Source organism: Myotis nattereri (assembly GCF_964212035.1).
Source record: "Myotis nattereri genome assembly, chromosome: 5".
NCBI classification, from domain to species: Eukaryota; Metazoa; Chordata; class Mammalia; order Chiroptera; family Vespertilionidae; genus Myotis; species Myotis nattereri.
The window spans coordinates 22453728-22465895 of NC_138080.1; the positions used below are offsets into that span (position 1 = coordinate 22453728).

The 12168-nt window shown below is 52.0% G+C and overlaps 1 protein-coding gene across 1 annotated transcript in view; it reads right to left on the minus strand.

The window, feature by feature from the left end:
- The window catches only part of CACNA1A (calcium voltage-gated channel subunit alpha1 A), a 177225-nt gene that overhangs the window by 115563 nt on the left and 49494 nt on the right, over positions 1 to 12168 (minus strand). The window contains exons 3-5 of the mRNA XM_081091349.1: positions 5833 to 5924; positions 3327 to 3479; positions 1288 to 1436 (exon numbers count right to left, since the gene is read on the minus strand). Of these exons, the coding sequence (XP_080947475.1) occupies positions 1288 to 1436; positions 3327 to 3479; positions 5833 to 5924 (394 nt within the window). The remainder of the gene's footprint in view (positions 1 to 1287; positions 1437 to 3326; positions 3480 to 5832; positions 5925 to 12168) is intronic.

A 12168-nucleotide genomic window follows, 5' to 3' on the forward strand; every position in this document is an offset into this window, starting at 1 on the left:
TGTGCTCGATGGTCCCGAATACAGTCAACTTTGGTAAATGTGCTGTGTGCATTGTGAGGTAGTTGGGTGCGGTGTTCTCCAGATTCCATTAGGGCAAAGTGGTCCATCACACGGTGTTATCCTTCTGTAGCCTGATTTTTTTTTTCTTGAGATGTGCTGGGCTCAGGGAGCTGTTCTGGGGGCGATGAAGGCCAGGACACACAGTACTTACGCTCAGGCACAGGACCCAAGCTTTCTCCCCACAAAGCAGGAGGCAGATTGTGAAAATGCCACCAGTAGAGAGACACGTGCGAAAGGATGAGCCTTTTGCTAGAAACCAAAGACAGCTCTCGGCTAAGTGGGGTTGGGGCTGACAGTCGGGTCTAAATTCCGAGGGGCTGATCGGGAGGGAGAGACGCCTGTGTGAGCACCTGGAGCCAGTGGAGCACACGTCCTGGGCGTGTCCCCAGCGGACCAGAGCGGCAGACGGGAGAGGACCCTATTCAGGGAGTGACGTTTCTGAAGGTTTTCAGGGAGTGACATTCTCCACCAAGAAAACAGACAGCTGAGTGTGCAAACTCAAGCTTCCCACTACATGAAAACCCAGCTCAGTGCATGTGCTCCCGGCTGTGCGCACCAGGCCCCAGCCTCCACGCAGCACAGGGACATACACCAGCAGGGAACGCAGGCATCTCATTGGCCTTTGAAGCTGAGTTAAACAGAAACTCGAAGTTCTGCAGACTAACGCCCACAACTCTCAGAAGTGTCACTAGTTTAAGGGGCTGGGAACGCCTTCCCATTCACCCTGGACCTGGTGGAGGGGCTATGGTTTAAACATAAGGCTCAGGGCAGGGCGAAAAAAAAATCATGGGCTCCTATAGGAAATGAGAACCAGTTTGTTGGGAAGGTTGCCTCTGCTGGGCACCTTCTGCCTTCACCCTGTGCCCAAGTCTGGCTCCGTTCCTACCCGTGTTACCCCACTGACCACTGGTCCCTCCTCGTCCTCAGGGCTGCTGTAGCTCTCGCATGTTCATAGCACGGGGATAACATCTTGCATTCGTTTTCGTTACTATGAATTGGTTGCAAAGGAGGGCTCTTGTCTCCTTAAACTATTTTGGAAGCTGTTGGAAAGCGGGTAGAATTCCACTTTATCTTTCTGTTTCTTTTCTTTTTTTAAAAAAATTAGGACTTGTTTCTTTTTTAAAAAAATATACTTTATTGTTTTTTTACAGAGAGGAAGGGAGAGGGATAGAGAGTTAGAAACATCGATCAGCTGCCTCCTGCACACTCCCCACTGGGGAGGTGCCTGCAACCAAGGTACATGTCCTTGACCGGAATCGAACCTGGGACCCTTGAGTCCGCAGGCCGACGCTCTATCCGCTGAGCCAAGTCGGATAGGCTCTCTTTGTGTTTCTGTGAGCATTTAGCACGGTGCTGGACGCATGGGAACTGGGCTCCTGACGACAAAGAAATGCAACGGAAAACGTGTCTATCTTTAGCGGCTCTGCCCAGTGGCGTTCTTGATCCCGATCCCCCTCAACTTCCTGCCTCCCTTCATAAAACACCCGGAGCGCTGCTTCTGGAAAACCAACCGTCCAGAGTCTGAGGAGTTTGGTTATAAATATATTTTAAAATTAACCTGCTGCCTGGGTGTCTGTATATATCTGTCTCTTACTCACACGCCTTCTAATTTTCATCGTGAGCTCCTCAGTCATCTTCCTAAACGGAGGCTCCCCACCTCTGGGGGCCCCTCCCACGCCTGTCCCCTCACAACCCCACTCAGACCCAAGCCCAAGTCACGTGTCATCTTGGCTGGAAAGGAAAAAAAAAAGCCAACGAAGTGACCAAATCTAGGACCCAGATGTCCTGGTTTCTCTGCTCCTGGCTGCTTTTTCCGGGGGGCCCTGCCCTGCATCTCTCCTCGAATTCCCGCCTGGTGACGAGGCCAGGCGCAGAAATAGCTCTGCCTCAATTAACACCTTCTTCATCGGGGAAAGAAATAATTAGGACATCCCATATTGAGCAAACTTCACAAGCTCAGGAGAGAAGGAGACAGGAGGAGCAAGAAGAAAAAAAAAAAAGGAAAAAAAAGCATCTCAAATAAACCTTTCCTCCTGGGGTTTCCTTTCCCCTGGGGAGGGGGCTGAGCCGCGTGGGGGTCACGGCAGAGCAGGTGGGTGGGAAGGCTCTCCAGGGCAGAACCTTCTCCCAGCAAGACCTGCCTACAACCTCTCTCCTTCCTACGCGGGGTCTCTTTCGGCTCCACCGTCGCTCTGTCCATTCCTTCAGTTCATGGAGCCCCGGACCCAGGACTAGCGTTGCCATCCAGCCCGTTTGCGCTGGGACAGCCAGTGGTCCAAATCCTGACACACAGGCTTCCCTCCGTATCCGATTCCAGGTGGTTCTTGGTAGCAGGGGATTTAACGGAAAATATATCTGGAAGCTATTGGGTCTCCGAGTGTGTGGATAGTGGGGACACTGCCCTGCCACATTGCTGACTCAGAGCTGAGTCCCGGGGTGTGGGGGGGGCCCTCCTGGCTTTCCTCCTGCCGCCCCCACACCCATTCTTCTTGCCCCAGCCACTGAGGGGCTGACACTGACACAGCGTGGACGGAGAGGGCCCAGGACCTGGTTCTGACGGGTCAGTGCCAGGACTCCCAGCTGGAGTGTTTGAGGCACATGCGGAAGTCACCCCTGTTCTCCTTCTGCAGGTCACCACCCAGAAAGCAACCAGACCCCGGCCCGGGGGCCCTTCCTCTTCCTGCTTTGGGACTCAGCGTGGGCTGTGGGCACTGCCAGGGAATTTGGCAGGGGCGGCCGGCACCCTGTCCGTATCCTGTTGCCACCTGCCCTGCCTGCTCCCACCCGAAAACACCTTCAGGCCCACCCGGGAGCCGTCCTCACCAGTGATGGCCAGAAGTCAGTGAACAAGTGCCCAGCTCCCTCGCTCCTCAGGGGCACGGCGCTGAGCTGTGTGTCCTCTGCTGTCCCCCCAAGGTGCCCAATGGGACCGAGCCCCGGTTGCCCACAGTGGGAATCTGCTTGGTAACAGCCCTTTACGAGATGTCTTCCCTTCCCCGACTTCCACACGCCCCCGATGGCACTTTCTGGGACCACGTCCCAAATAAACCACTGACGCCTGGGACAGCTTCTGGGGGACCCCAAAGCAAGGCCCTGGCAACAACAAGATCTGGGGTGCTGCTATGCCCCCCCGTCTTGCCTGCAGTGCATCTGGAAGCTTCCCGGAGAAGCGAACCCTGCAGAGCCCTTCTAGGAGCTTGTCCCCCGGGGGAGGAAAATACACGGGAGCAGGTTGGGAAAAAACACATTATGAGGTTCAGACCTACCTGTCCCCTCTTCAAAGCAGGTGGTATGAAATTTTCCCATATAAAATTCTAACCCTATGATTGCAAAAATAAGGATTGCAAAAAATAGGAGAAGGCCGATCTGCAGCAAGGGGATCATCGCCTTCATGATGGACTTCAGGACGACTTGTAAACCTGGGGAGACAAGGAGAGATGCCCATGGCCGTGAGCAGTCACCCAGGAGCCCCCCCAACCCCCACCCCATGCTTCCGAGGGAACCCAGAGCCCACGGGAGGCTGGGGATGGTTGCTGGTGAAGAAAGGACACACAGAGGCTCCTCATTATTATAATAGGAACAATTCCCCTTAATTCTTAAAAGCACTTATTTTAAAAAAGTATTTGCTAAGGCTGTGTCATTTGATGAACCTGTGGGCTAAAAGGAGTGGAAATCCATTGCTTTCTGAGCCATGGCCCAGGTGCTGGGTGGCTCTCTCAGAGCGGGGCGCCTTTTACTCATTTTTTTCCCCACCAACAAGGGCCTCTTTTCCTCATTTGTGCCAAGGCTCCATGTAGACAAGTAGCAACTCTGCACGGGCAAGCAGTCGGCCTCCCAGTTCCAATCCAGAGAAACCAGACATAATTTCCCTGGCTTCTAGCATAAGCCCGCCATGCGGTGGGCACACGTGTAAAATGATCCCCGTCTGCAGAGGTGGAAGCGAGGCACAGAGAGTTGTTGTGATTCACCCAAGGGCGTGAGAAACAACAGAGCCGGGATTCAAACCCAGGTCTGAGTGGTGTCAGAGCCCATGTTTGTGACCACTGGGCTATCTATTAGGAAAGTCTGTGGTTAAAAATAGGGTTCCAGCATATAACCTGGGACTTGCTTCTTGATGAGAGAACTTTGCATGGCCCAGATCAGCACCTCCTGACAGGTGGAGACCCTAGCACGAGAGGGACACTGTCGAGATGATCCAAGGGAACTATGCTACCCCCAAGGGGTCCAAAATGGAAGGCGATGCTAATGGAGGCAGCGTGGCACCGTGGGCCAAGCCAGAACCCCTCTGCTGTGGGGACATCCACCTTCCAGCTGCTGCGAGGATTGGCTGCTAAGGGCTTCCAGCTCCCCTCCTCTTCACAGGGTTGCCCTTGGTTATAAAGAGATGCCTTACCTGGGAGACTGTTGCTGCCCCACCTCCCACCCCCAACAATTGACCAGAGAGTACAAAAGGCCAGCCTCCTTGCCTCACAATGGAGGACAACCCTGGTGCTATTCACACTCCATTCCCTCATCCCCTCCCTCCTGACAGCCCCCTCCCCCCATAAAGAAGGGGCACCTGAACACCTAAGTCTGCTCTGAGCGGGCCAGACAGCCCTAGTCATCTACTTGCTAGCAATGTGACCTTGAACAAGTCAAGTAGCCCAAATGGGCATGACAACCGTGCCTCCCTCCCACAGTTAAATGAGGGAGTTCATACCTAGCAAAGCCCCTGACATGTCAGACTCCTGTTAGTGTTAGCTTGGGGATGGCTCTTAATTTAAAATGATGCAGGCACCTGCTGGGACCCTGCAGCCACCTGGCTAGAAGTGCCTCCGTTCTACAAGGAGACCCTGCTGGTGGTCTTCTGGGAAATCCTACGCTTTAAATCTGGATGGCAATGAACCTGAAGAAGGACACCAATGACCATGGTGACAGCAAGAGAACCCACATCACAGGCTTGCTATGAGGATAAATGAGTTTAAAAATGGCAAATACTTAGAACAGTGCCTGGCACATAGTAACTGAGGCCGTAGGACAGAAAAAGGCCAGCTCAGTGCTTGTTTGGTTTTTGCAGCTGAACATAATCCTGACCCTGAATATTGCAGCCACCGCCAGAGGCTGGAGGAGAAGAATGAGAAAGCAGGGCGGAACGAGAATGGACTTCGGGGCTGGCCACCAAAAAGCTGCAGGAACTCAGGTGAGTTTAACCTTTCTGCGTCTCAGCCTTTGCATCTGTAAAACGGGTTTATGGGGTGATTACAATCATGAACTAAAATAATGCATTTAAAGCTCTTTGGGCAGTGCCTGGTACACCACACAGGCATTCAAGAAACGGGTACAGTTACTGCCACCAGGGTTACTGCCCAGGCGTGGGGCCGCGCTTGCCAACTCCTGGTTCTGCCACTTAGCAGCCACGGCACCCTGATCAAAGCATTCAGCCGCCCTGGGCCTGCTCCCCCATCTGTAACATGGAGATTTCAGGACTAGCAGCTTCGTAGGGCTGCGAGTGCTGAATGAGATGACGTGTGGCACTTAGCGTGGCTCCTGGGAGACGGCAGACACGCCACAAATGGGGGCTGTGGTTATGGATGAGGCTCCTGGCCTGCTTTCAGGAGCTCACCCAGACCCGAAGCCAGGTTCCTGAGGGTTCCCTGGGGAGCTTCCCCAAAGCGGAGGCTGCCCCGACACAGGGTAGGGCAGCACCCGGGGGCCCCTCCTGAGATGCAGCGGGGAAACCGACGACTCCAGGGCCCTGAGCAGACCCCTTGCCAGGATCGGAAACTCACGCACTTGGGATTCCAGACACCAGCTTGAGCGGTCGCAGCACTCGAACTGCCCTCAGCGTCCGTAGGTCAAACTCTGTCCCAACTGTCGCCAAGATGCTGGAAGAAAGAGACCAGAGTGGAGAACAGAGGGTGGGTTTCAGGGTCAGGGTCAGACAGGTGGGCGGGGTGCTCGGGGTGTGATGCTGTCAGTTACTGGCTGGGTGACCACAGGCAGGTGACGTTACCATTGCGGGGCCTCAGTTCTGTCACCTGTAAAAACAGTGTTAATGTTGCCGGCTTCACGGGATAACACGTGATTTTTGACCCCAAACAGGTGGGTGGTTGATGACAATAAATGCTGGAGTAGGAGGAATGGAATGTGGTGGGGTGATGATCAATACATTTCACAGCCACCATTAGAATGGATTGGGGGGAGCCTGGGGGCACTGGGGGAGAGACGGGAGAGTGGCAGAGCCTTTAGGGAATTGGGGCTCTTTACCAACTGGCAGGAAAGCAGTTCAGTATTAATAGCCCAGACTAGCCCTAACCGGTTTGCTCAGTGGATAGAGCGTCAGCCTGCGGACACAAGGGTCCCAGGTTCGATTCTGGTCAAGGGCATGTACCTTGGTTGCGGGCACATCCCCAGTAGGGAGTGTGCGGGAGGCAGCTGATCGATGTTTCTCTCTCATCGATGTTTCTAACTCTCTATCCCTTTCCCTTCCTCTCTGTAAAAATCAATAAAATATATTTTTAAAAAATAGCCCGGACTACATGGGTTCAAATCCTAGTTCTGCCACTTCCCAGCTGGGTGACGTTGGGCAAGTCACTTCCCTGCTCCCTGCCTCAGTTTCCCCCTTCGTATAATGCGATGGCAGTACCTGAGAGTACAGTACTCAACACTACACTTCAAACAACAGTACACCGCAAAGGGTTGTGAGGATGAAACGAATTGATAGTTGCAAAGTGGTTGGCACAGTGCCCGGGACACAGGAAGCTACTGGTAAATAAATGGAAGAATGAACAAACCAAGAAGAGGTGTGGCCCTGATGGCGCGGACCAGCTGGCACTGGCTCTAGAAAGCAGCCACAGACCTCTAGTCTCAGGTCAAAATGCGTCACTCTTGCAAATACAGGTAAGACAAGCCTTCTGTAGGCCCCTGCCCCACCTGGAAAGACCCCCACCTACTAAGACCTCATTTGTAAAAGTGTTACTGCTGAGAAAAGGGGTCCCACAGCAGGTCCTCCTAAGGCTCCTTGGGGAACCTCCCTGACCTGTTTCCTGAACGAGTCCATTTCCAAGGTAAGTGATGTAGAATGAGCTACCACGGAGCCACTCAGCAGAAAAGTGTCACCATCACTTCAGATGATGGACAAGAGATGCTGGAAACCAGTGGAGGAGGGTGGCTAAGCAAATAATTTGAAGGTGTCATCAGTCTTTGCCAGGGGTCTGGACCTTACCACTTGGGCCTGTAACAACCAGTACCTGCATCTCTTTGACTGAGAGCTTTTTCCAAAACTGAGACTGGCCCCTGTGGGAGCAGCCTGCAACCAGAGACTGCTGGGAGTAGGTGGATCAATTCCCAGACTTCCTCACCTCTTATTCCAAAAGGCCCTAAGATGTGTTCCCAAGAGGGATTGATCCCAGCTGCCCACCAGAATCACCTGCCCATCAACACTTCCTGGGGTCACCTCCCAGATGAACTACTCGCACCTAAATCCTTGTTTCAGGATCTATTCTGAGGCACCCCAAACTAAGACAGGGGTTGTTCCCAACTCTTTCAAGACTACTCCTGGAGCAGAGATGGCATTTTAGATTGGACGGACCTATTTTTCCACCATCAACAAATGTGCATCTGGTATGTCCTATGTGCCAGGCAGTGCAACACACAAGACTCTCCCTGCCCCATGGAGCTGATACAGAAGAAAAATGTTTAACAAGAAAATGGACACAATGAATGAACCCACCACTGGTATGATGCATTCTTAGAGAGAGCCAGAAGGCAACGGCTCTGACAGCACACAGCAGGTCATAGTAACTAGTCTGGGACCCAGGGAGGATCCGTCTCAAGCTGAAGCCTCATGGATGATGATGAGGAATCTGGTCAGTAGGGGAAGAACTTTCTAGAGTAAGGGAATGGCTGAGACAGAGAACATGGGTGGGAAGAAGCTCGGTAAATTCAAGGAACGAGATGGTGCCATGAAGCTGGAGCATAGGAGGGAGCCATGCCATACAACCCCAAATAACTTCCAATTCAATTTACTCTATTTTTCTCTTCCTCTACCAATGTTGTCATATTCCTTTGAGTTCCTCAAACACCATTCTATTTCGACATCTCACTTTCTCCCCCTCTTGACAGATAGTTGGTTAGAGTGTGCAGAGCAAATGACAGGCATCATTCGAGTCTTCATTGAATTCACAAACATTACCTGAGTACCTACAACATGCTGGGCCCTGTCCTGTCCTGGAGACAGAGATTCTGGGGGGGGGGGGGGCACCAAGAATAAACCCAACAAATATGCTGGGTGTCAGGGTGATGAGCACGAGGGAGAAAAGCAATGCAGGGAGGGGGGAGGGGAACATCAGCGACACGGGGCAGGATGAGGGGGGTAATGACATGAACGTCAGCTGGGGAGAGCAATGGTTCTTTACCATCTGGCAAGGAAATAACTCAGTGATAAGAATGCCCAGGAGAACTTCACTAAGAGCTGCGTGTGAAATTTGTAATTTTCTAGCAGCCACATTATGAGAGTAAAAAAATTTAAAAAGCATGTGAAATTAATTTTAATAACATGGTTTCTTTAACCCAGTCTATCCAAAGCATTATCATTTCAACAGGCAATCAACATGAAATATTTATTAATAATACGATTTATACATTATTTTCTTTGGAGGAAGCCTTTGAAATCTGTTGCATATTCTTCACTTAGGGCACATTTTAGTTGTGGTGCTTAATGGCTGCATATGGCTAGTGGTAAAAGTCCTGGACAGTGCCGGCCCAGGGAAAGAGACACTGAAGTATAGATATGAAGAAAGATAGGAGTGAGCCTCATGAATAAGTCAGGGGGTAACTCGAGGCAGAGGGATAGCCAGTGCAAAGGTCCTGAGGCATTTGAGGAACAGTGCAGAGGCCGGTGTGGCTGGAGCCAAGGGAGCCAGAGTGACAGGAGGAGGATGCGAGGGCAGGGAGGTGATGAGACCTTGCAGGCCACGGGAGGATTCTGGCTTTTGCTCTGAGTGAGGTGGGAGCTATGGAGGGTTCTGAGCAAAGGAGAGACATGATCTGACATAGAGAATAAGACCCCCCTGGGATAAGTCCAAAAGCTGAAAGACCTGGGGAGGAAGCAGCTGCATCGTCCCAGGGAAGCGCTCATGGGTCTAGGTCAGGTTGTGCTGGACGTAATGGAACAATGAGGTGAACTCAACCCTGCCTTAGAGACGACCACACAAGTAAGTGGATGAGATTCCAGTCCTCTGGTCCCAGAGCTGTAGGAGGCAGGAATGAGGAGGAAGTGAATACAGACAGGAGGGCTGGGATGATGATGATGATGACCATCATCATCATCATCATTGCGGAGCCCGAGTCTGAGGAGGCAGCACAGCACCAAGCTCGCAAAATCTCAGACCTGGGGCTAAACCCCAGCCCTGTGTTTTCTCCTTGTGTGGCCTTTGCCGGGACTTGTCTGAGCCTCAGAAAGGCAGAACTTCCCTCCTGCCCAGGGCCATCCTAGCCAGCACCCAAGATGGCCTGCCTCCTGGTCTCCTCCCTGGAAAGGTGAGAAGGAAGGAGAAGGCGAAGGGGAGGCGAAGGAAGGCCTCTCTGGCCAAGAGCAGCCGCAGAGGCGGAGGCTTTGCGCAGGGTGTGTGGTGCATACGCCATCGGTGGGCTGCACAGTGGAGGCTGTGAACGGGAGGCTGAGGAGGCGGGTCTTGTCGTGCGGACAGTGGGAGTCATGTAAGGTTTTGGAGCAGGGGAGGGATGTGATTGGGGTTGGCGTCAGGAAGACAAGCCTGACAGCTGAAAGGACAGATTGGTGGTGATGGGGGCAGGAGCTAGGAGGGAGCCGCAGAGCAGGCCGGCGTAATGAGGGCTGGAAGTAGGACAAAGGCAGTGGGAGTACAAAGGAGGCCCCGATTTATATTTAGCTGCCATTGATTGCTGTGCACCAGGGAGCTTGCCTGGGCTCATCCATTCCTTCCTGCATCCCAGCATTTAGCAGGATGAGTGAGCCCCATTTTACAGAGCAGGACACTAAAGCCCAGAGGTGTTACTGATGCATGGAGATCCACATCACCGAGTAAGACCTTGGACCCCGAACACCAGCACTCCAGAACCCCAGTTCTCCCCGTCACAGGGCTCCCTGGATGGGGCTAGGGCCGTGGTAGACAAACTGCGGCTCGCGAGCCACATGAGGCTCTTTGGCCCCTTGAGTGTGGCTCTTCCTAAGCCTTAGGAGTACCCTAATTAAGTTAATAACAATGTACCTACCTATATAGTTTAAGTTTAAAAAATTTGGCTCTCAAAAGAAATTCCAATCGCTGTACTGTTGATATTTGGCTCTGTTGACCAATGAGTTTGCCGACCACTGGGCTAGGGCAACGGTGGGGATGAAAAGGAAGGGAAGAACGGCTTCCTAGTCTGAATGAACCACCGAGAGATGGGCGTTTGTTTATCCAACAAGGTTTATTAGCACCTACTATGGGCTGCGTGCTCAGGTAGGGCCTGAGGATGCCGCCATGAACAGAGTGACAATGGTAAAACACACAGTAGGTCAAATGATGGGAAGCACTACGGAAACAGTACAGCAGCCACCCGGGCTTGCAGTGGGAGGATGGAGCGTGCGGTGGGAGAGAGAGGAATCAGGGCAACTGTAGGGTTCTGACCTGGGCTATCGGGAGGAAGGAGTTGCTGTGATTGAGATGGGAAGACGGAGGAAGGGGTAGGTTCGAAGGAAGATCAAAAGCTGGTTGTGGACCCGTTGAGTTTGAGGTGCCAGTTCTCTGTGACTCTCTTGTCAAAACTTTCCACTGGATCCCATTAAGCTTAGAATAAAATCTAAGCTCTGCCATGACCACAAGACCTTCCGTGCCTTGACCCCTGCAGGCCATCCCTCCCACTCCAGTCACGCTGACTTTCTGCTCTGCCTTTCCTACCATGGGCATGACATACTGGCCATTTCTTTTTCTTCAAATGCTGGCCCATCCCCTCAACTCTCTCCCTCCTGTCTTAGCTGGCCTCTTCAAATCCTTCAGGTGGTAGCCTAAATTTTGCCTCCTCAGAGAGCATTTTCCAGGCACCTCTGGCTAAAGAGGCCCTTCACGCTCTCAAATTGCGTTGTTTATTAAGTTGTGCTTAGTATTCACGTCCTCTTCTAGAACGTCAGCTCCACGAGGAGAGAGACCTTTTGATTCGTGTAGCACCTGAAGCACTTTCCACGGCCTGCCCTACCAGGAACCAACTAAATATCTGGTGAGTGAGTAAGGAGCAGCATAGGATTATGGTAGACTAGAGATCCCAGAGTAGATAGATAAAGAAAAAAAAAAAGCCAAGGGCCACAATGGAATGTTGAGGAAAAGCAACATGGTGAAAGACAAGAAGAGGCAGGAGATGATGGCAAAGAGGGAGAAGTCACAGAGGTGGGACAGGACCTGGCAGAGAGCGTCATCCCTGGGGACCAAGGGCAAAAGTGTTTTGAGAAAGGCGGAGTCGCTGGTCTCTGGGGCAGCAGGAGAGGAGTAAGAGGCAATAGAATGAAGAACATCCATTACTCGCGGCATCAGATCACGGGGGAGACCAGTGACCTTGCCTATCTCAAAACACGTTTGAACTTGATCCCCAGGGATGACACTCTGCCAGGAGAGATCAAGAGAACATGAAAACAAGAGCCTGGGTATGAGAAGAGAGGGCTTCTCAGGGCCGGGGAGAAGTGAATAGGTTTATATGTTGAGAGAGAAGTCAGTGATGTATCTTTTGGTGTTTAGAGCTGTACTGCCCAATATGGTAACCCCTAGCCATACAAGGCTATTTAATATATACACTTAATTTAACTTAAAGTAGACAGTCAGTTCTTCAGTTGCACTTACACATAGCTATTTAAATAAATACTTAATTTAATTTAAATTAAATGAGACATTCAATTCCTTAGTAGCATTAGTCTCATTTCAAGTGCTCCACAGCCGCACGTGGACGATTGCGTACACAGAACATTTCCATCACTGCAGAAAGTTCCACTGGGTGGTGCTGCTCTAGCGCAGCGGTTCTCAACCTGTGGGTCGCGACCCCTTTGGGGGTCGAACGACCCTTTCACAGGGGTCGCCTAAGACCACTGGAAAACACATATATAATTACATATTGGTTTTGTGA